The 23,688-nt window shown below is 39.9% G+C and overlaps 1 protein-coding gene across 1 annotated transcript in view; it reads left to right on the forward strand.

The window, feature by feature from the left end:
* The first annotated feature begins 348 nt into the window (after positions 1-348).
* Positions 349-23,688, forward strand: part of LOC127161354 (uncharacterized) — a 25,599-nt gene continuing 2,259 nt past the window's right edge. The window contains exons 1-7 of the mRNA XM_051104065.1: positions 349-457; positions 5,161-5,475; positions 9,428-9,819; positions 14,350-14,461; positions 14,941-15,012; positions 22,989-23,285; positions 23,500-23,686. Coding sequence (XP_050960022.1) covers positions 400-457; positions 5,161-5,475; positions 9,428-9,819; positions 14,350-14,461; positions 14,941-15,012; positions 22,989-23,285; positions 23,500-23,686 — 1,433 coding nt within the window. The 5' untranslated portion in view covers positions 349-399. The remainder of the gene's footprint in view (positions 458-5,160; positions 5,476-9,427; positions 9,820-14,349; positions 14,462-14,940; positions 15,013-22,988; positions 23,286-23,499; positions 23,687-23,688) is intronic.

A 23,688-nucleotide genomic window follows, 5' to 3' on the forward strand; every position in this document is an offset into this window, starting at 1 on the left:
CCACTATGTTCATTATTACATCCAGGAACACATTAATGTTCAAACAACATGTAAAAGTGAATTTCTGATCATCCGATGACCCCTTAAAGTATTTCAGACCTTTGGAAAACACTTGAAATGCTAGTGTGGATCACTTTATACTGGTATTGAATTAAACTTTGACTTAAATTGCTTCTGTTGATCGCCTAGCTGAACTTTGCCTGTTCCTTTTGAGTTTGAGAATGTAAGATCAACAAAAGCTTGTTGATTTTCCTGATGTAAAAAAAAAGGGGGGTGGACGTCTGAAAGTAAACTGTGATGATGGTTAGGGGAGGATTCACACACAAGCAAATAAATATCACAGTTCACTTGTGTTTAAGATATTTTAAGGGTTACTACTCAGAGCTTTATAGTACACCAATGAGGAAAATGCTTTTCAAATCAGTTTTGTTCGGTTTATGTTTGTGCCGTCTGGTTGGTGAGTTTAAAATTTGTTTTATGGTTTCAGTTCTTTCTGTTCTACTAACATGTCAGAGAGGATTAACATTAACTGTTATTCTCATATTGAAATAATTAAACTGTGTTTTTTACTGTAAAATCAATTTAGGTGTAAACTCAGTTGTTAGTGATTAACCCTCTGGGGTTCTTCGGTCACTTCTGACCGGAATTTTTTAAATAAAAATTAAAAATCGTAGCTTCATCGGAATGGTACGAAACTTAGTGACTTTTATGGTACTTGGTATATGAACACACAAAAAAATTGGGGACAGGATTTGAAAAGTCTAAGTGGTCGTAAAAAAAAAAGTCACACTCAGGGCCTTCGGGTCAAAATGACCGGCCATAGGAAATGAATGGGAAATTGGCAAAAATATGAAAATACAGAGTTTTTTTGTGCATACAATCTACAAATCAGCCACAATCCAGAAAAAAAAGCACACAGCAGTGAAGGGGTGACTCTCTAAAACATCAGTAGTGCAAAACACTACAATACACTCACACACACTTATACACACAAAAACACACACACACACACACAAATGAACGCGTGTCATTTCAAAAGCTAATTTTGGGAAATGTATGAAATAGAAGCAATCAATGTAAGAAATAAAGTGCACAGCAATGAAAGCATGAGACTGTAAGCCATCAAGGTTGCAAAATAGACACACACACGCACACGCACGCACGCACGCGCACGCACACACATAGGGAAATATGAGACTGGTGAGACTGTAACAGAGAAATGTGAGAATATGTGAAACAAAAATCAATGAATCAAATAAAAGGGAGACATTGGATCCAAAATGCAAAAGTCACACACCATGTCTCTCTCTTGAACACACACACACACACACACACACACACGGAAATATGAGACTGTAACAAATGTTCTAATGCAATGTTCAGGTTTGACTGTATTATAAGTAAAACTGGCGCTTCAAATTACCAGTTAAACCAATCAAGCAAACAAAAAACTTGGCAAATAATAAAAAAAATAGTCTTTGATAATCTCATATGATATATTAAAATCCACAACCTGAAAAGGCAAAGGCAAATATGTGCAAAAACAACTAGAATTCACAAGCCCTTCTACAGAGAGCAGTACATTCACCTAGTCGTTAAAATATGACATTGCTTGATAATTATGCTCACTACACCACCAGATGGCACCAATCTGACTTCAAAAAATTGTTTTCTATAGGCCAGGTGTCTACTTTAAACTGAAATACAGCATTAATTAAAAAATAATAAAAATTATATATATATATAAATTTTCTATTATATTCAAAGGGAAAAAATAGATCATAATTATTGCATAAATATTAATTATTATCATAAAATTCTCTCAAAACACCACAAAAAAAAAAGAAAAAATATTATTGAACAAAAATACATTTGATTGATTTTACTGAAAAAGAAAAAAAAAAAAAATGATTTCAGGGGTCCGGTCACTTTTGACCATGAAGGTCCTGAGTGTGACTGGAAAACGAAGAACCCCAGAGGGTTAAATAAAATAAATATGAAGCTCAAACCCAGCAGCATTCATTTTAGTGTGACATTAAAGTTTAACATAAAAGCATCTTTATTTACACTTGTGGCCAAAAGTGATGTCTGGAGGGGATTGGTCTGTGTGTGTGTGTGTGTGTGTGTGTTTGTGTGTTTTTTTAACTCTATAAGTTAGATTAAACCATCAACATATGAGGAAAATATTTAATATTTTAAGGCGAGACACTGCAGGTGAATAGGGTAAAAAAAAAACAAAAAAAAAAAAAAAAAAAAAAATTACTAATAGTTAATCACCTTACTTACCCAGTTGACTGACGAATTTGATAATTGCAAACATTTTTTGTATTACAACTTAAATTCTCAAATGTTAGGTTTAAATATGCAAATGAGGCATTATTTAATGAAATATGTGCTAATTTGCATAAATTTCAAGTACACAAATCTAAACACTTTAGTTTTTACAGAGGGAATTTTGGGTATCTCATTTTGTCACTCCATAATTAAGGAGAAAAAAAAAAAAAAAAAAAAAAAAAACTTAAAACAGACAGACATATTTTTTGGGGGAATAAAATGTTTTATAAAATCAAGAAAATTATATATGAACAAAACCCTCTGTAATAACTTTCAGGATACAGACAGGAATAAAAATGTAAAGTTTGGTGTGTGTAAGTTCTACTGAAGTGGACATTTATGGCTCAGATTAGGAAAAAAAAATCATTTTGTGTAACAATTAATCCAACTGAAGTGGCGAGTTGAAATTGATGAACCCAAGTGCAGTTTTATTGTAATTCAAATGTGAAATCCAAACAAGCAGTAAACCAACAATGACTTGATGACTTGATTCGAAAACAGATGTGACTTCCCTTAACAAAAAGAAGTATACTTCAAGTTTATTTTATGAAGTATACTTTATGTGGTAAGTATACAAATATCAGTGTACTAGTAGTATACTTTTAAGTGTACTATTTTAATACTCCTTGGGACTAAATTGGCCAACTTTCTAGTATATAAAAGTATACTTTAAATATACTTTAAGTATAAAAGTAGTAAGCTACTGTAGTAGTAAACAGTAGTATTCAGTTTGTACTGCAAGTATACGAAAAGTGAACTTATAGGTATACTGATAGTTTACTAATTAAATACTTTATGCATTTTAGTGCACTTTGAATTATAGTCCCAGTAAACTAGTAGTTTAGTAGTTTTATACTGCAAGTTTACTCATACTCACTTTTTTGTGAACTTTACATCATACTTTTAGTATACTACTATGTCCCTATTTAGGTATTAATTTGTATATATTTTGTTATATGAATATTTGAACATACAGATCATTACAAATAAATTAGCCTAATATGTAGACAATACTGTCTTTGTTTGTAAAGCATTTTACAAAACTAAAACATCCAGAAAACGGATACAAGTAGCTGAAAATAATCTAGGCCTCAAAACTACATACACAACCCTCAAGAACGGTGGCAATCAGCAAATATTAAAAAGATGAGGTCTTTACATCACAGTACAACAAATAACTAACAATAATGACAAAACGACAATAAAAAGTTTAAATGAAGTCAGCAAACAGCAAAACAATAATCCTATAACAGTAACTGGGTAATTTATTTATGTTGCAATACATGCAAAGCCTTAAAGTTTCAACAGCATGAATTTCTTGAAGCATTTGGGGTAATTTTGTTGGTCTGACAAGGGTTTTTATATAGTTTCAAGAAAATAGCATTTTTTAGTATTTGAGACTGTTTCGTAAAATGGAAAATATGTATATGCATTTTTTACAGTGTGGAAGCATCTGTTTTGGTTTCTTCTTCACTTGTGTTTTGGAAATTCTGTACAGAAGATGTGTAATAGCATCGCTAGTATATAAAAATGACAACATGGATTCTCAGAGCACAAGTATAGCCCTGAGTATATTTGTATAGTATATTTAGTGTAAGTATATAGATAACATATTTACTATAAGTATAGTATATTTAGACTTTTTCTAAGTATAAGTCAAGTATATTTAAATGTCATTTTAAGTATTTTTCTGATAAGTATATAAAGCACATTTCTGAGAAGTACATAAAAGGTAGACTGAAAGTATACTTTCCTGGTTTAAGTTTAAAAGAAGTATACTAATAGCACACTTGAATAAACTTCTTTTTCGTAAGGGTTGGCATGGACAAACTTGACATGGCATGAAAGAGACTTGAACAAAAACATAGACTCACCAAGAGCAGGTTTACACCTCAATACACAACAAGGAACAAAGGGAATATGAGGGCTACTTATACCACACAAAGAGGAGCACATGACAAGAACAAACCAATGAGCAAACAGACACATGACAAGAATAACCAATCAGAACATGACACATTGAACAGAGGAACCAATGGCAGGAAAACAAGAGGACAAGGGAAGCAAGACACAAACATCATGAATCAAACTACAAAATAAAAGACATGAAAACAAGAACGTGAACAAAACCCAAACAACCCCACGTTACATTTTGAGAAAATGGCCTTTAAAAATATGGATTGTAATTGAAATCTATTGGCACAAATAGATAAAGTTCTATAAAAAAAATAATAATAATAATAAAAAAAACTTAACAGTATCTTTTGGATGTTTTCTTTCCACTAGTCTGAAAATACACTCAAAAAAGCTCAAAATCTCAGACTTGCCAGGTGCATGAAAATACAGTGTTTTTACCTGCAGTGTCTCCCCTTAAATGTTTTAAATATGAGGAAAGAACAACAACAAAAATACTACAGCATAATCAGCAAATAATATTTTGTTGGTTCTCTCTTGTTTTTGCATATTTTTGTAATTTATTTCTATGACAGCCTCGCCAAAAATTATGTCTGCACAATTTGGCATGTTTCATTGCATTATCATTAATAAAATGATTGACTCCATGCAAAACTACTGAATATACTTACAAAATCTGTAATCAGTTTTAAATAATCTCAATAAAGTTTTAAGATGTCAATTTTTGTAGACCTGTTTTATATTGTTCAGAAGTGGGTATTTATTTATTTTTTTATTTTTTTTATTTTTTTGTAGTTTACCTTTTGTATTATTAACTTCAAATGTACAGATTAAAAGTATGTTACTGAAGCTTCATCAAACAAACATCAGATGATTTGAAAGCTTTAATATGTGATTAACTCTGTTCTGCAGGTGGGGTTGGTAATGAAATTAAGTCAGTGAAAATAGGAGATTCAGTCACTCTAAACACTGATCTTACTGAAATAACGGATAAAGATTGGATTCACTGGAGGTTTATACTTGAAAACACTCTAATAGCTGAAATCAATGTAACGGCCAAAAGCATGACTGTATATGATGATGTTCTTGATGGGAGATTTAAAGACAGACTAAAGCTGGACAAACAAACTGGATCTCTGACCATCACAAACTTCAGAATGAAACAGACTGGACTTTATCAACTGCAGGGTAGGAGTTTGTGGAAGAATTTCTTTATCACTATCATTGGTGAGTTAAATTAAGTTTTATATTTTAATTGTAAGCAGGGGTGTCGCTAGGGCTAATCATTAGGGGCTCGAGCCCCGAAAGTTTTTACTTTAGCCCCGAATGTTTTTGTATGGCCCTATTATTTCCACGGAATGTTAAAGTTTGAATTAATTAATCAAAAGTTGGTCATTAAACTTAAATCAAGTCGCGATATGGACTCGTATCTGTAAATATTGACAACATCTCCAGAACTGCTCTGAGATTCACTTTGTGAGCATTTCACTGTTTCATTTGAGTAAAACAAGCGTCAAATCTACACACAGAAAGTTAAAGGTATTCACTCCAAACCCGTCAAAGTAAAAGTTCGGTTTAATTTTATTAATCGTTCAGTATAATGTGCGTGTCCAATACTACTACTACTACTACTAATTTATAAAATGTATACATTTTTTTTCACACAATATTTCTTCCACGTTTTACATTTTAATAGTAAATCCCCTTTATTTGTCAAAAATAAAATATCATTTTTATTAAAAGATCAATTAAATTAATATTTTATACCTTCATTTGATAAACAGAAAAATACAGACATGCAAAACATATTTGGTAACAATAAAACGTAAACTGAGAAAAAATAAAACATTTTATATAGGGTCCTAAACATGTCATTTTTCTTAACTTTTGACAAATTCACTGTAAATTGTATAAGATTTGTGGTTTTAATGCATTACATTTTGATTAATAAAATTAAATATAATCATTAAAAAGAAATCCAGAAAATAAAAAACAGAAAACAGAATTTGAAATAAATAGGCAAGGCAAGGCAAGTTTATTTATATAGCACATTTCATACACAGAGGTAATTCAAAGTGCTTTACATAAAAGGAAGTAGAATAATCATAAAAACAATAATAAAAACAATAATCACAAAAAAAGAAGTAGAACAATCATAAAAACAATGATCACAACAATAAAACAAAAAATGTAAAATGTAAAAACTGATTGATATAATGATTTAAAAATGATTTAAAAATTGATTTAAAATTTAAGACAGTTAAAAACAGAAAATGATTATACATAATGCAATCAGTTCGGACGAAGCACAGAGCTCATTCAGTAAATGCACAGCTAAACAGATGAGTTTTGAGTCTAGATTTAAACATAGTTAATGTTTTAGCACATTTGATCTCTTCTGGAAGCTGGTTCCAACTCCGGGCAGCATAATAGCTAAAAGCGGATTCCCCTTGTTTTGTGTGAACCCTTGATATTACTAACTGACTCGATCCTAGTGATCTGAGTGGTCTGTTAGGTTTATATTCAGTGAGCATATCTGCAGTGTATTTAGGTCCTAGGCCATTGAGTGATTTATAAATGAGTAAAAGTACTTTAAAATCAATTCTAAATATAACTGGAAGCCAGTGTAGGGACCTGAGGACTGGTGTGATATGCTCAGATTTTCTGGTTCTAGTCAGAATCCTGGCAGCAGCGTTCTGGACGAGCTGCAGCTGTCTAATGGTTTTCTTGGGAAGGCCAGTGAGGAGACCATTACAATAATCCACCCTGCTTGTGATAAAGGGCCGGTCCGCCCTTCCAGCTCCCCGGCAGCAGGGTTTTTCTTCGTTAAGAAGAAGGACGGGGGCCTTCGTCCCTGTGTGGACTATCGGGGGCTGAATCAGATCACCATCAAGAACCGTCATCCACTTCCTCTTACCAACACCGCCCTGGACGCCCTCTCTGGTGCCCGCTTCTTCACGAAGCTGGACTTACGGAGCGCCTACAACTTGGTCCGCATCAGGGAGGGCGATGAGTGGAAGACGGCCTTCATAACCCCCACCGGTCACTACGAGACCCTCGTTATGCCGTTTGGTCTGTGCAACAGTCCGTCTGTATTTCAACAGTTCATAAATGACGTCCTCCGGGACATGCTGGGTCGTTGGTGCTACGCCTATCTGGACGACATCCTCATATATTCCAAGACCCTGGAGGAACACACCCAGCATGTCCGAGCAGTGCTACGTAGGTTGCTGGCCCATCAGTTGTACTGCAAGTTGGAGAAATGTGCTTTTCACCAGCACTCCACCACATTCCTCGGTTTCGTCATCTCCCCCCAGGGTGTGGCCATGGATCCCCAGAAGCTGGAAGCTGTGCGCTCGTGGCCCCTACCCTCGTCGCTCAAACAGCTGCAGCGTTTTCTGGGGTTCGCCAACTTCTACAGGCGATTTATCCAGGGCTTCAGCGCAACTGCAGCACCTCTCACTGCTCTCACCAAACCATCTCATGGAGCCTTTCACCTCACCCCCGAAGCCATCCAAGCCTTCAAGACCTTGTGCAACCTGTTCACCACCGCTCCAGTCCTCACCCACCCCAACCCGGGCAAACCCTTCGTTGTTGAGGTGGACGCCTCCGATGTGGGCGTAGGAGCCGTCCTCTCACAACGTGGTCCAGACGGTAAACTACACCCATGTAGTTTTTTCTCTAGAAAATTCAATTCCACTCAACAGCGTTACGGGGTAGGGGACCGTGAACTGTTGGCCATCAAGTGGGCATTGGAGGAATGGCGTCACTGGCTCCAGGGCGGCGGCGACCCATTCACCGTCTGGACCGACCACCAGAACCTCACCGTCATCCGCCAGACCAAACAGCTTAACCCCAGGCAGGCGCGGTGGGCTCTGTTCTTCGAACACTTCAACTTCCAACTATCCTACCGGCCCGGTTCAAAGAACAGCAAAGCGGACGCCATCTCCCGCCAACATCAGCGAGACTCCACCACCTCGGAGACCGCGCCTGTCCTGCCACCTCACGTCATCTTGGCTCCCCTCCGGTGGGGTTAGAAGAGAGAGTCCGCCAGAGTCACAGCCAAAATCCTCCACCTCCGGACACCCCTACTGGACGTCTCTTCGTACCCGACACCTTACGCCAGGAAGTACTCCAGTGGGGGCACGACTCCACTCTGGCAGGACACCCGGGAGTCCAGAGGACCATCACCTTCATCGCCAGGGCGTTTTGGTGGAGGACGTTGAGGAGAGACGTACAGCTGTACGTCCAGGCATGTAACACCTGCGCTCGCTCCAAGACCAACAACACCCCATCTACCGGCGAGCTGCAGCCCCTCCCCATCCCCAAACGACCCTGGTCTCACATCTCCATCGACTTCGTCACTGGACTCCCCGAATCTCTAGGGAAGAACACCATCCTGACCATTGTGGACCGTTTCTCCAAAGCTGTGCATCTGGTGGCTCTCACCGGACTCCCCTCTGCCAAGACCACTGCGGAGCTCATACTCGAACACGTAGTCCGCCTGCATGGGTTCCCCAAGGACATCGTCTCGGACAGAGGGCCCCAGTTCACGGCCAAGTTCTGGCAGGCCTTCTGCCGTCTGATCGGGACCACCTCTAGTCTGTCGTCCGGATTTCACCCACAGACTAACGGTCAGACGGAGCGGGCCAACCAACAGCTGGAGCGCTTCCTCCGATGCTTTGCCGGCGAGCATCAGCGTTCCTGGGCACGCTACCTCGTCTGGGCTGAACTCTCCAACAACATCCACACATCCTCTGCCACTAACCTGAGCCCATTCGAGGTATGCTACGGGTATCAACCTCCGGTGTTCGAACATCAAGAGCCGGAGGTGGAGGTCCCGTCTGCCCAAGAGTTGGTCCGTCGGTGCCGGCGGCTCTGGAACCATGCACGCACCGCCATCCGAAGAGCCAACACCCGCTACACCACTCAACATCACCGCCGGCACCCTCCGGGACGATTGTTCCATGTTGGTGACAGGGTTTATTTATCCACTCGCAATATCAACCTTAAGACAGACTCAAAAAAACTCACTGCTCGCTTCATCGGACCCTTCAAGATCACTCATCGGTTAAACCCTGTCACCTTCAGGCTCCAGCTGCCCACATCTCTCCGGATCCATCCTGTTTTCCACCAGTCACAACTCAAACATGTCTTCTTCTCTCCTCTGTCTCCCCAGGTTCCTGCTCCACCTCCGCCCCGGGTCATAGACGGTGGTCCTGCGTATACCGTCCGGCGAATCCTCGATTCGCGTCCTCGGGGCCGTGGCACCCAGTATCTCGTCGACTGGGAGGGTTACGGTCCGGAGGAGCGGTCTTGGGTTCCCGGGCGGTTCATCTTGGATCCAGCTCTCATCCAGGACTACCGTCGTCGGGTATCCTCCATCCCGGGACCGTCTGGTGCCGGTCCTGGAGGGGGGGGGTACTGTCACACGCACCGAATCACGTGAGGTCACGAGGACCCGGAAGTAACTTCACGCAGGTATTTAAGCAGGAAGTAGGTGACGATCCAGCACCAGACATTGAGCTCATGCGAGGCTCATCATCCGGTCCCATCTCTTCTCCAACTCACGTGAGTAAACTCTCTGCTCCTCGGAGCGCTTTATTTACCTGTTTGTGTGCGTGTGAGAACGCGGATTTCTTGGTGGAAATCTCAACTCCGTTTTGGAGCGTTCTCAGATCAAACTGCGTGGTTTACCTACTCACTCGTGTGTATCCGCGTTTGAGTTTTCCGCTGCGCTACACAGGGACATATTTCGATCATTCATTTCTCGTCTGACTCCGTGACAAATTGAGGGCCATCCCAGAAAGCCCGACCCAGTTTTCCAGTCTCTCTAGAAGAATGTTATGATCGACAGTGTCAAACGCAGCACTAAGATCTAGTAGTACCAGCACTGATATTTTGCAAGAATCAGAATTTAGGCGAATATAATTTATTATCTTAACGAGCGCCGTCTCTGTGCTGTGATGTGGTCAGAAACCAGATTGAAAATTGTCCAGGTATCCATTTGAGTTTAAGTAGTTTTCAACTGATTGAAAACTACATTTTCAATAATCTTGCCTATAAAAGGAAGATTTGATATTGGTCTATAGTTGCTCAATATGATGTTATCAAGATTGCTCTTTTTCAGAAGGGGCTTAACAACTGCAAACTAAAGTTTTCAAGGAGTTTGGAAAAGTCCCAGAAAGAAGTGAGGTGTTTACCACTTCTAAGAGATCTGCATCTAACACACTTTTGAAAAAAGATGTGGGAAGTGTGTCAGGGTTGCAGGTTGAGGATTTAAGGTGCTGTACTATTTCTTCCAAAGTTTTGCTATCAATTGCTTCAAAAACAGACAAAGTGACTTCTTTTTGAAATTGCGGTCGTATCTGTCTAACCTCTGCATAACTTGAGGATGTGCTAATCACCTTTCTGATATTAATGATCTTCTCTGAAAAGAAGGAGGCAAAGTCATTGCATTTGCTGTCAGAGAGCATTTCACTGGGAATCTGACTTGGGGGGCTTGTTAGTCTCTCAACAGTAGCAAAAAGAGTTCGAGTGTTGTTTAGGTTACTGTTTATAAGGTTTGAGAAGAACTTCTGTCTTGCTGTGGCTAGTTCCACATTGAAAGCATGAAGGCTGTCTTTATAGATGCTATAGTGAATTTTAAGTTTCGTCTTCCGCCACATCCACTCAGCTTTTCTGCATTGTCTTTTCATACTCTGTACTGCTGTTGATTTTCTCTGCCAGTCGTCTTACTGACTTTCACTGGTGCAATGTCATCAATGACATTCTTAATTTTTGAGTTAAAGGACTCCAGGAGAAGATCAACAGAGTCTGCAGAAATGCTTGGCATTGAAGATATAGCCTTCATAAACAGCACACTAGTGTTTTCATTAATACATCTCTTTCTGACAGAGACAGATCTAGATTCAGTGGTAGCAGAGATCAATATATCAAAGAAAATACAGAAGTGATCAGATAGTGCTACATCCTTAATGACAATAGATGAAATGTTTAGACCCTTACTAATGAGTAAATCAAGAGTGTGTCCACGATTGTGTGTGGGTCCATGCACATGCTGAATCAGGTCAAAAGTGTTTAAAAAAGTTATAATTTATTTTATAGTTTTGATTTCTGCATTTTCTCTGTGAAAATTAAAATCCCCTGCAATAGCAAAACAGTCAAACTCTGAGGAAATCATTGATAACAGTTCTGTGAACTCTTCAACAAAGGCTAGAGAGTATTTTGGAGGCCTGTAAATTATGATAAATAGAATTCATGGAGCACCTTTCAGCACAATCCCTAGATATTCAAAAGACAAGTACTGACCAAATGACACTTGCTTACACTGATAGACATCTTTAAATAGCGCAGCTACACCTCCACCTCTCCTAACAGACACTCATGAAAGTAAAGTTAGGAGGGGCTGTTTCATTGAGGACTGTTGCACTGCAGCTGTCTTCAAGCCATGTTTCAATTAGAAACATAAAATCCAGGTTGTATTTGGTTATTAAGTCATTGATCAGAAATGATTTATTTTTTAGTGAGCGAATGTTTAAAAATGCTAACTTGATGCCATTACTTTTTGTCCCTAGAGCAGTCTTAGTTTGATACCTAATTGGCCGCAGATTAGATGGGTCAGCTGTATGGCTTGAGAGGCCTTAGACTTTCTATCACGTGTTAAAACAGAGATAGAGAAAGCTATAGGCACACTGGGTTCCCGCTTGTTATGTAAACATTCCTGAGTGTTGCTGCTATCATAGCGGGGACCCGACACTGGCGTTGTGGCAGCGGCCAGAGAGCTCTTGAAGGAGGAGGAGGGCGAGCTGGGCCCACAGGCTTTGGTGGTTGTGCTGCCCGCCGTTTTTTTAGTTGATATCTGGGGGCTTGCAGCAAAAGAGTGGGAGAGTCTGGTTCCAGCATATACCAGTTCCTCCATTTTCTGTAAGAAGCTTAGAAGTGGAGATGCTGGAGAGAGGGATAAGGTGTCTGGTGAGCGGGGCTCTGCCTCTGGTGTTTCCGGTGGCTGAAATATGTTGTCTTGGCTTTCCTGGCTGTTTACCAGAAAGTCGTCCTTCGGCGCTGAGTCTTGAAACTATTGTAGTACATCACAGTCTGTCTGTGATGAACTCTGTGGGCAGGGCTCAGCCGGGATGGTGTCCATGAGCAGTGCTTGTTGTGGCTGTGTGGTGTTGTCAGTGTCCTTGTGGGATGTGTCGACCACATGACGACTCTGAAGCTGATTTGAAGTTCTGTGGTCACTCATACTTTGTCCAGGTGTGTGAGTGTCATTCACGTTGGGTGGACTGGCACACACTACCGAAGGATGACGGAGTGAAAAATAGATGTTGTCCTAGTACTCTTGCACCAAGTTTGTTTGGGTGGAGGCCATCCAGTTTAAACAGTTGTCTACGGCCCCAGAAAAGATTGAAGTTGTCAATGAAGTTGACTCCTTTTTGACTGCAGGTTCTTTGTAGCCATGTATTCAGCCCGAGCAACCATGAAAACATGTTAGTTCCTCTTGCTGGGAGTGGTCCACTGATGAACAGCTGAACTTCAAGTCTTCAAAGTGTTTCGATGAGTTCACTGAAGTCCTTCTTTAGGAGTTCTGACTGCTCTTTCCGAATATCATTCTTCCCCACATGGATGATGATTCGATTTGCAGTCTTGTGCTTCATTAGGATGTTCTGAAGTTCCCTGTTCACATCAGAGACGGTTGCTTGAGGAAAGCAGCATGTAGTTGTAGTACTGCTACTGATATTTCTGATAATGGAGTCACCTACTATCAGCGTCCTGGGCTCGGCTGCGCTCTGAGCTGAGTGCCGCTGTCTGTTCGACCTTGAGCGCCTGTCAGTAGCGATGTTAGCTGCTGGCTCATACGCTGGCTCTATCACATTTGGGGATTCTTCACCCACATTCATTAGTGCTTTAAATCTGTTCTCAAGCTGTATAGGACGTGGTAAAATACCAGTTTTTGCAAGCCTTGTCATAGCCATATCTGGGGTAGAGGATGCTACCGCAGCAATACGAGACACTCGTGACAATCTGATGTCTCGAGTGCCTTTGGGTCTCGCTCCCTGTTTGTGCCATTGATTAGTGTGTCGATCAGTTTCGGCCTGTTCCTCTACACTTATAAACTGTTGAGATTCACTGGGTTCACGGGACTCACCGGCTGTATGCTGAGGGGTCCGTGACGACGGTCTGCTGAGTGTTCCACCTGTTTTGGAAGTCCAGCAAGTAACTTTGTTTCAAGAACCACAATCCTTTGTAGAAGTCTGTGGCAGTTTGTGCAGCAAGTAGATTCCAGAAGAGGCTGAAGAGGCATTTTCGTCTGTTGAAAGTAGGCAGCTGTGTTTTCCTGTCTCCGGAATGTAAACTGCTGGCGGTGGGAGGCAAAGAGTCTCCTTTTTCGTAGTATTATTCCAGTTACGAAAAGTTTTTAATTTAGTGTTTGTGCCAAAAATGTGTTTGAGCACTGTGCTGATCTGCTGAGGTTAAAATCTTAGAAAAGTCTGAGAAAAGTATAAAAACAGGGAGCAAAGCGTGGAGCAGTAAGCAAAAGCCTCCGAACAGTAGCAAAGCCGGAAGTTCCTCCTAAATAAATAAATAAATAAAAATAAAACGGAATTTGGGGGGGAAAAATAGGGCCCTATTTTTGCATGCAACTATACATTTGTTACAGTTATAAATAAATTTTCAAATTTATTATTTTGAAAGTTATAACTGTGTTCGTGCTGCCGTTGACCTAAAGAGAGCCACTGTCATGTATATGAATGAAACAGTTTCACAGTCTTTTCAATCCAGTAATAAACCAAAAAAATCTTGACTGAACCACTGAATCATTGTCTGCGTCCGAAACCGCCTCTACTATATAGTAGGGGAAAAGCAGTAGATGAGCGAATAAGTATGTCTGAATCCTTAGCATTCATAAAAGAGTAGGCGAGAATTAGTAGGCAAAAGCACTAATTCTCCTGAGATTTGGACGTACATCTACTTAAAGTGCATCCGAATATGCCTACTAACCTACTATATAGTAGGCAAAAAGAGTACGTGAAAGAAAGAAGTACATTTGAAAGCTTAAGAGTAGCCGAGAAATCCCTGGATGTCCTACTGCTTCAGCCCAGATTCTGGAGTGTTCATCGATGGATACTTTTCAATCCCAGGAGTCCACGGGAGAGCAATACTTTATCATCAAACATGATTGAGAACCGCGATGAGGGTGTTTACAAATGTGAGTATTGCAAACCAAAACACTGTTCCTTGTGTTAAAATCATATTTGTTGACCTGCTGTATAGTAAGATGTAAAGACGTTAAACAGCATATAATATTTGTGATTTTGCTGTGAAAAGACGATTTATGTATATCAAACAGTAGAGCTCCAGTAAGCACACGTACATCTCCAAAGTTGAGTTACACAAATCATCTACATCTTAAAGATGATTACTAAATGTCTATCATCTGAGTGAGTGGTGTACCTTATGGGTGCTTATTATGTTGAATTCACTGTTGCCAGTAATGTAACTAAACATACGTACATGAAGTAACTAAACATGAGTTATCCATTTCATTTGTCCATTGTACTGTTGATATATTGAGGAGCATTTGTGTTGGATAAAAAGTCAGTTAACACATCAGCAACTACCTCAACATGTAGGTAACAAATGCAGTAGAAATCACAGAGGTAACTGAATCCTGTCTGAATGTTACAGGGACAGATGAGACACGTCTGCTTACCCAGAGCAGAGTGACTGATAAAGGAATGCTGCCATCAAAGGCTTTGAGTGAGTATACATTACATAAATTAGCATTTATGTAAAACATTTTTTAAATCTAAAAGGGGTCATCGGATGCCCATTTTCCACAAGTTTATATGATTCTTTAGGGTCTTAATGAAAAGTCTATAATGTACTTTGGTTAAAAATTCTCAATGGTTGTGTAAAACAACACCCTTTTTGCCTTGTCAAAATCAGCTCTGCAAAAATCGTCCCATTCTGGTCGAGGCTGCTTTAAATGCAAATGAGCTCTGCTCGCCCCGCCCCTCTCTTCTCTTTGTGGAGTGACGCCCGTTTACTTTAGCTGCGTTTAACCGCTAAACTTGCTAACTAGCATGTTATTCTGAAAGGCAATCGCAAAGATTCATAAAAAAAACCCTTATACTCACTTCTGCTGTAAGTGCAGCTGGATCACGAATAATTAGTGCGAACATAAACGGTTATGTGTAGATCGGGAGGCGCATTCCCTTAACAAACAAGTGTAATCCACTGCATCTTTAGCAGCTCAGGTGTGGGGAGTAAATGATGACCACTACGTTCATTATTACATCCAGCAACACAACACCTCAATCGCTCAATTCTTGTCTAACTTACATCCCTGCTCCGGCATCAAAACAAAAGAGGGAGGACTGTTACAGCTGATCTGAGGTAAGAGCTCATGTCAATCAACTATCTTGGGAGCAGCCTCTGTGGGTGTGACGCCACACAGACAGGCATTTGAGAATGGCTTGATTTGAAAAAGGGAATATTATTTTTACAGATTAATTAAAAACCACTGCATGGATTTTTTATCATTATAGGGTAGATTTGTACATACACTGCCAACACACATTAATGTTCAAACACCATGTAAAAGTGAACTTAGCATCCAATAAGCTGTAGTTTATTTGAATTGTTGTAATTTCAAACAGAGCCATTGCATCACTTTTCTGATACTTGATTTCTGTGCCTTTGCTGCAGATCTTTTGTGGTGGAGCAGGACCTGCAATAATTGGTGACGGCGGCATTTGTGGGGGAAAAAAGGAAAACCTCATATAAAAATATAAAGTAAGATAATTGTGTTGTTTCTAATACAGAGATCAAATGATATTGTGCTGTGACAGTTTTGTATTATATTTGTGCATCTTTGTATGATCTGAAATGTCTGCAGACTGGTGTGTGCACTGAAGAAAGGAGAAATCCACAGCAGCATCTTGAAAATGGTTTAGTGCCATGGATGAGACCCTCCATCACTCCACCTGCCCTTGTTCCCTCATCTGGGCCAGATGTTGCTGTGGCCTCTTCATCATCAGTGAGTTCAGAGCCAGTGAGAGCATCTTGAAAAAGACTAAAAGAAAGTGAGGATGTGATTTTGGTCAAGTTTGTTCTGCTGGTTTCATTGGTCAAAGGTGCTTGAGTTTCAGAAGCTTCAAAAGCATCATTAAATAATGTCATGAAGCTTCTGAAACTCAGGCTCCATTGACTGATGTTGTATAAACAGAAACCAGCAGGACAGACTCAACCAAAATCATCTTGTGTGTTCATAAAAAACAGACACAAGGATTGGACAGTGTGAAGGTGAGTAAATAATGACTGAATTTATATCTTTCGATGAACTAACCCTTTATAGGCCCAAATAAAAATAATATGAAATGTATGTAAGCATTTATATAATTGAAGAAATAAACTTTAAGAAATTAGCAGCTTTATTGTGTGTTTGTGCCCAAGACATAAAAAGAATGTACAAAAATAACATTTACATTTATGCAGTTGGCAGATGCTTTCATGCAAAGTGACTTACAGTGCTCTTATTACAGGTACCCCAGCAAAGGTGGCTGGGCACGGTGGTCAGCTGCAGAATTGGCACAGCTGTGTTGAGGTGGCAGTAGGATGTGGGTTCACCGAATGTAAATACGTGATTGTCAGAACAATATGTTTGAATAAAGCTTTGTTCCATGTGTCATTATTTATTGTCATGGTTACTTTTATTTATTCTTTTACTCATTTATTCATGTTTTCTTTTGTTGCCAGTAAATAAAATATAATTGTTTCATTAACTAATGCATTAGTTCATGACTTGATTGAAAATTGATATGTATTCACCTTGGCTGAATTTATCTATTGTGTAGTCATGCATAGCTATGGCACATGGCAAAAAATTACATTTTGCTTGTTTTACTCAAAAATATAATTAATTATTGGTCAGCATTTATCATTATTATTGTTCATAAGTGCTGGGGTGGGCTAGCAATACATTCAAAGGTAATCTGAAATTTCTAAGTTGTAACACTAACATTTTTTTAACATAAAATCAACAGTCTTCTCCGATGATGAGATCTTCCAGCAGCTGCCTGACGTCTCCTTTGTGCAAATATTGCAAACATTGCAAATATGAACGAAAACATACTTGGTAGGGTTGTTATGTTAGTGTCTATGAGGCAAGGCAAGGCAAGGCAAGTTTATTTATATAGCACAATTCATACACAGAGGTAATTCAAAGTGCTTTACATAAAAGGAAGTAGAATAATCATAAAAACAATAATAAAAACAATCACAAAAAAAGGAAGTAGAACAATCATAAAAACAATGATCATAAGAATAAAACAAAAAATGTAAAATGTAAAAACTGATTGATATAATGATTTAAAAATGATTTAAAAATTGATTTAAAATAAGTTTAAGACATTTAAAAACAAAAAATGATTATACATAATGCAATCAGTTCGGATGAAGCACAGTGCTCATTCAGTAAATGCACAGCTGAACAGATGAGTTTTGAGTCTAGATTTAAATGTAGCTAGTGTTTTAGCACATTTGATCTCATGGCGGATCAGGGAGCTATTTGTGCACCTGTCGCTCTTATTTTTTTTTTTATTATTATTATTATTACTGCAGACCTTATAAGTGCATACAAGCTCAGGGAAAGATGGTAGTGTCACACCCCTGTAGACTGTTTAGTTTGGTTTCTCCCTCTTGTGCCCATATTTGGTTGTTCCTGTTTCCTGTCCTTGTTTAGTCATCGTTAGTTTTCCTTTGAATCACCTGTGCCTTAATTAAGTTTATCGTTATCACCTGTCCTCATAAGTTGCATTCTGTTCAGTGTTTGGTGTCCGGTCTCATCAATGTATGCGTGTATCTGCCCGCCTCCTGTGGATTTACCTGTTTTTGAACTACCTGTGGAATATAATAAAGACTTTTTTCTTTGACCTTCGTCTTCGTTCGCCCCTTCCTCGCACGAATACGTGACAGAAGACTGGACCAGTTTAATTATGGAGGTTGCCGCTCACATCTCTGCCTTAGCCTGCAGAGATCTCCCATTCGTGGAGTACGCTCGGGAGTTCTGCGGAATGGCCACTATGTAGGCACTGGACGATGCCACACTCAACTCTCTGTTCTGGATTGGGGCGAATTATTACTGCCCTGTGGACCTCCCAGACACCACAGGACTGAGCTGGAGGGAAGGGATCCTCCGTTGTCTGGAGAGTGTCCGGCCCCAATCCAGAACTGCCTGCTCCGCCATGGCTTCCCGGACTGTCTTCTGCTCCACCATGGCTCCCTGAGCTCCCTGATCCGCAATGGCTTCCCGGACTGTCTGCTAAGCCATGGCTGCCTGAACCGCCTGCTCCGCCATGGCTCCCCGAGCTCCCTGATCCGCCATGGCTTCCCGAACTGTCTACTCCACCATGGCTCCCCGAGCTCTCGGCTCCGCCATGGCTCCCTGAGCTCCCTGATCTGTCCTGGAGACCTTCCTCCGAGACGCGCCTTCCGGGAGGGGGGAGTAATGTCACACTCCGGTGGACTGTTTAGTTTGGTCATATTTGGTCGTTCCTGTTTCCTGTCCTCGTTTAGTCATCATTAGTTTTCCTTGTATCACCTGTGCCTTAATTAAGTTCTTTATAAGTTGCATTCTGTTCAGTGTTTGGTGTCCGGTCTCATCAATGTATGCGTGTATCTACCCTCCTCCTGTGGATTTACCTGTTTTGGAATTACCTGTGGAATATAATAAAGACTTTATCTTTGACCTTCGTCTTCGTTCGCCCCTTTCTTGCACGATATGTGATAGGTAGAATGTCTAACAATGAACAATGACAAAAAAAAGGGTTTTCGTACATCATAGTATGAGATGATGTACACAGAAAAAAATACAAAATCATTATATTCATATAATCATAATGCATTAAAAATTGTATTGTTTTTGTTATTTATAAGCCTCTGTGATGAAACGAGAGAAAGGAATTCAACAAGAAAATGGAAAACAGGAGATTTATGCCAGTTTTGCATGAGAATGAAGAATTTTGTACATAAAATAAAGATATTAATAACACATTCCAGAAATAACGTTTTGGGTTTTCGTGATATATAAATAATTATTGTTAAGGATTAACCTGTGGGTCATATTAGTATTGTTAATATAAAAACTTAAATCAACCCAAAATGTATTGGTTATACAATAACAATAAAAGGGCAGCTTTTTTTAGCAAGACCACAAAATGAGCTAATTTTAAATGTCAAAATATTTACAAATAGATTAATTAAATCAGGCACTCATATTTTTTAAGCTGTTGCGCTTGTTTTAACATCATAGGTCAGATGATAACATCAACATCGCGGATCGCATTCATACTCAACGAGATTTGGCTGTTAAGTACCTTCTCTTTGAGCGCTGGTTAAGCAGGTACTTATTGAATTAAGTACCTACTCATTGAGTATGTTATTTTGGACACAGCCATTCTCTTACAAATTAGGCCTACATGTGATTTGTTTAGTTGTCTAATGTTTTTTTTTTTTCTCTTCAGAATCATAAGAGAACCACAACTTTCATTAAAAAAAAAATAACAACAACCCATTTTATCCAGAATTATGCAAACAGCAAAATTTAGCTGCAACTAAATGTTTAGCAAAAAAAGAAACTGAATAAATATGCTTGATCTTTTATTCACACTGAAATTGAAACTGGGAATTGAAATCAATAAGCAGAATCGGAATCAATAAAATTCTAACGATACCTAAGTATTCACAAAAACAGGCAAAACAGATACCATTCAATCAGACAACAAAGCTACAAATCACGAAAAGAAACCATAAAGCAGGAATACAGAAAGTCATTTGATTAATCTGCTCATGACTGAATTCTTCAAACTGAAAGACCATGAATGAACACAGCATGTGGCTCATCCTCTGGGTGCATAAAAGTACAAATAAAAAAAAAAAAAATAAGGGAATATTACAATAATCAAATATCTACATTAATAATACTTAATAATTATAATTAAAATGAATAATATTATTCTGCATTTAAGAGTCATTTGACATTGGCATCTGTCACGTATTGTGTGAGGAAGGGGCAAACAAAGACGAAGGTCAAGCAGCACAGTGCTCATTCAGTAAATGCACAGCTAAACAGATGAGTTTTGAGTCTAGATTTAAATGTAGCTAATGTTTTAGCACATTTGATCTCTTCTGGAAGCTGATTCCAACTGCGGGCAGCATAATGGCTAAAACGGATTCCCCTTGTTTTGTGTGAACCCTTGGTATTTCAAACTGACTTGATCCTAATGATCTGAGTGGTCTGTTAGGTTTATATTCAGTGAGCATATCTGCAATGTATTATAGCCCTTTGAGTGATTTATAAATTAGTAAAAGTACTTTAAAATCAATTCTAAATATAACTGGATGCCAGTGTAGGGACCTGAGGACTGGTGTGATATGCTCAGATTTTCTGGTTCTAGTCAGAATCCTGGCAGCAGCATTCTGAGCTGCAGCTGTCTAATGGTCTTCTTGGGAAGGCCAGTAAGGAAACCATTACAATAATCCACCCTGCTTGTGATAAAGGCATGAACAAGTTTCTCCAAGTCTTGACTGGAAACAAAACATCTAATTCTTGCAATGTTTTTGAGATGATAGTATGCTGATTTAGTTACTGCTTTGACATGACTACTGAAACTTCTGACTCCAAATGCAAAGATTCCTGACTTTTTTTAGTTGATTTACCCCTAGATGAACATAATTAAGGCACAGGTGATACAAGGTTAACTAATGATGATTTAACGAGGACAGGAAACAGGAACTACCAAATATGGGCACAAGAGGGAGAAACCAACATAAACAGTCCACAGGGGTGTGTCATTACTCCCCCCTCCCAGAAGGGGCGACCTCACGCTGTAGAACAAAACAAAAACAAAAACAAAGGAGTGTAGGAGGAGGCTCTGGTGGAGGACGGACTCCCAGGAGGAGGACAACAAACAAAGTCCAGCATGGATCCAACAGAGGAAGGAGCCATGGAGGAGATAAAAGGGACCCAGAGAAGGAGGAGCCAGGTGAGACCCAGGCCGCAGCCATGATGGGAGTCCACAGAGGAGCCGATGGAGGGAGGAGCCATGATAGAGGAAGGGCTGACGACTCCAGGGGGCCAGCCGACAGTGGCGGACCAGGTGGAGGTGGACCCCGAGGCGAAGACAGAGAGCCGATGATCCTGGGCGACACCGAGGATCCGGAGGGCCAAGACGGAACCCAAGGCTCTGGTGACCGAGGCGGAGGCGGAGACGAGAGATCCTCCAGCCATGATGCCGATGGAGACTGGCTGACCCGTGGCAAGCCCACCGCACAGATGGTGGGCTGAGGGTGAGCTGAGGGGCTATCAGGAAACTGCGGTGGCAGTGCTGAAGCAGCAGGGCTGCTAGATGGAGATAACAGAGGGAGGGTGGGTGGGAAATTCAGGCAGGTAGACAGTTCAAGGCAGACAGACTGTTCAGGGCAGGCAGGAAGTTTCACATATATATCCTCAGAGAAATCAATCAAATCTTGTTCCATATTTAAATGTCCCAGATCCAGACATTTCTTACCCTCAGCAGCGGTGCAGTGGGCGGTACTGTCCTCAGCACCCTCACGCCCCACTGGAAGATCCACCTTTGCAGGCATTGTGGCCGGCCCTTGCACCTGGTCAGACTCGATAGGCTCAGGTTCCGTATCGATCTCTCGCTCTGTCGCTCACATTGGCGATGACTCTGTCGTACTCGGCTCTGGCTCTCTGTCCTCGGTGGGCTCGGGCTCTGGCTCCGTGAGTCAGGGTGTGGGTTGGCTGGGCTCTGGGTGCTGAGCAGCCGGCAGTCTTGACTCAGGAACGGCCGGTGGGCTGGTTCTGGATTGGGTCTTGACACTTTCCAGACACCGGAGGATCCCTTCCCTCCAGCTCAGTGCTGTGGTGTCTGGGAGGTCCACAGGGCGGTTGTAATTGGCCCCAATCCAGAACAGAGATGGTGGCATCATCCAGCTCTGATATCATTGCCAGCACGCAGAACTCCCGGGCATATTTCACAAATGGAAGATCTCTGCAGGCTAGGGAAGAGAAACGAGCGGCTACTTCCTTTTTTTTTTTTTTAAGGTCTTCTGTCACATTCCATTGTGCGAGGAAGGGGCGAACGAAAACGAAGGTCAAAGATAAAGTCTTTATTATATTTCACAGGTAATTCCAAAACAGGTAAATCCATAGCAGAAGGGTAGAAACACGCATACATTGACGAGACCTGACGACAAACACTGAATTGAATGCAACTTATAAAGACAGGTGATAACGATAAACTTAATTAAGGCACAGGTGATACAAGGAAAACTAATGATGATTTAACGAGGACAGGAAACAGGAACTATTAAATATGGGCACAAGAGGGAGAAACCAACATAGTCCACAGGGGTGTGACAGCATCATTAAATAAAGAGCTATAATCAAATTGAAACTAGATTAATACAAATTAAGTGAACTTTGCAGAAGCTCAAGTAAAAGACCTTCATGCAGAATACTGTTGGTTTCTGTTGTTGGGTCAATGATTGATCCTTACTGAATCAACACAAACATACAGTTATTAATTCAAACACCATTTCTGATATTTATAAAATTAATTTTTAAATTTAAACTTCAAACGTTCTACTCTAGTAAACCATCAGATATCACTCTGAATCTGTGATGAACTCTGATTTTGTTTGTTCTCTGTGTGTGTTTGATGTTACAGAAGAGATACCAATGAAGGAGGGAGATTCAGTCACTCTAAACTCTGATCTTACTGAAATAACGGATGATGAGATTCAGTGGAAGTTTAGAGAAGAAAACACTTTAATAGCTGAAATCAATAAACAAGCAGATGGATTCACTGTATATGATGATGTTCTTGATGGGAGATTCAGAGACAGACTGAAGCTGGACAATCAAACTGGATCTCTGACCATCACAAACACCACAATGAAACATGCTGGATTTTATAAACTACAGATCAACAGTATGAACATAAATTACTTTCTCGCTGTCTATGGTGAGTTCAACCTGTTTTATATACAATATACAATACAATATTAATCCACACACTATTTTGCTTTTTTTCTGTCTGTTCTGTTGTTTTATATTATTATTCTTTTGAAACTTACATTTCAAACAAATTACTTAAGTAAACAAACATGAAGTATTTAAACAGTATTACCTTGTGACAAACCCTTTTCTGTTTGTTCTTTGTGTGTTTGATGATACAGATGAAATATTAGTGAAGGAGGGAGATTCAGTCACTCTAAACTCTGATCGTACTGAAATAATAAAGGGTGAACTGATTCTGTATATGAATGATATGAATGGAATTGCTTTCATAGCTCAAATAACACCATGGCACAACAATATCACTGTAGATAAAGATGTTTTTGATGGGAGATTCAGAGACAGACTGC

Source organism: Labeo rohita, unplaced genomic scaffold (genome assembly GCF_022985175.1).
Source record: "Labeo rohita strain BAU-BD-2019 unplaced genomic scaffold, IGBB_LRoh.1.0 scaffold_622, whole genome shotgun sequence".
Taxonomy (NCBI): domain Eukaryota; kingdom Metazoa; phylum Chordata; class Actinopteri; order Cypriniformes; family Cyprinidae; genus Labeo; species Labeo rohita.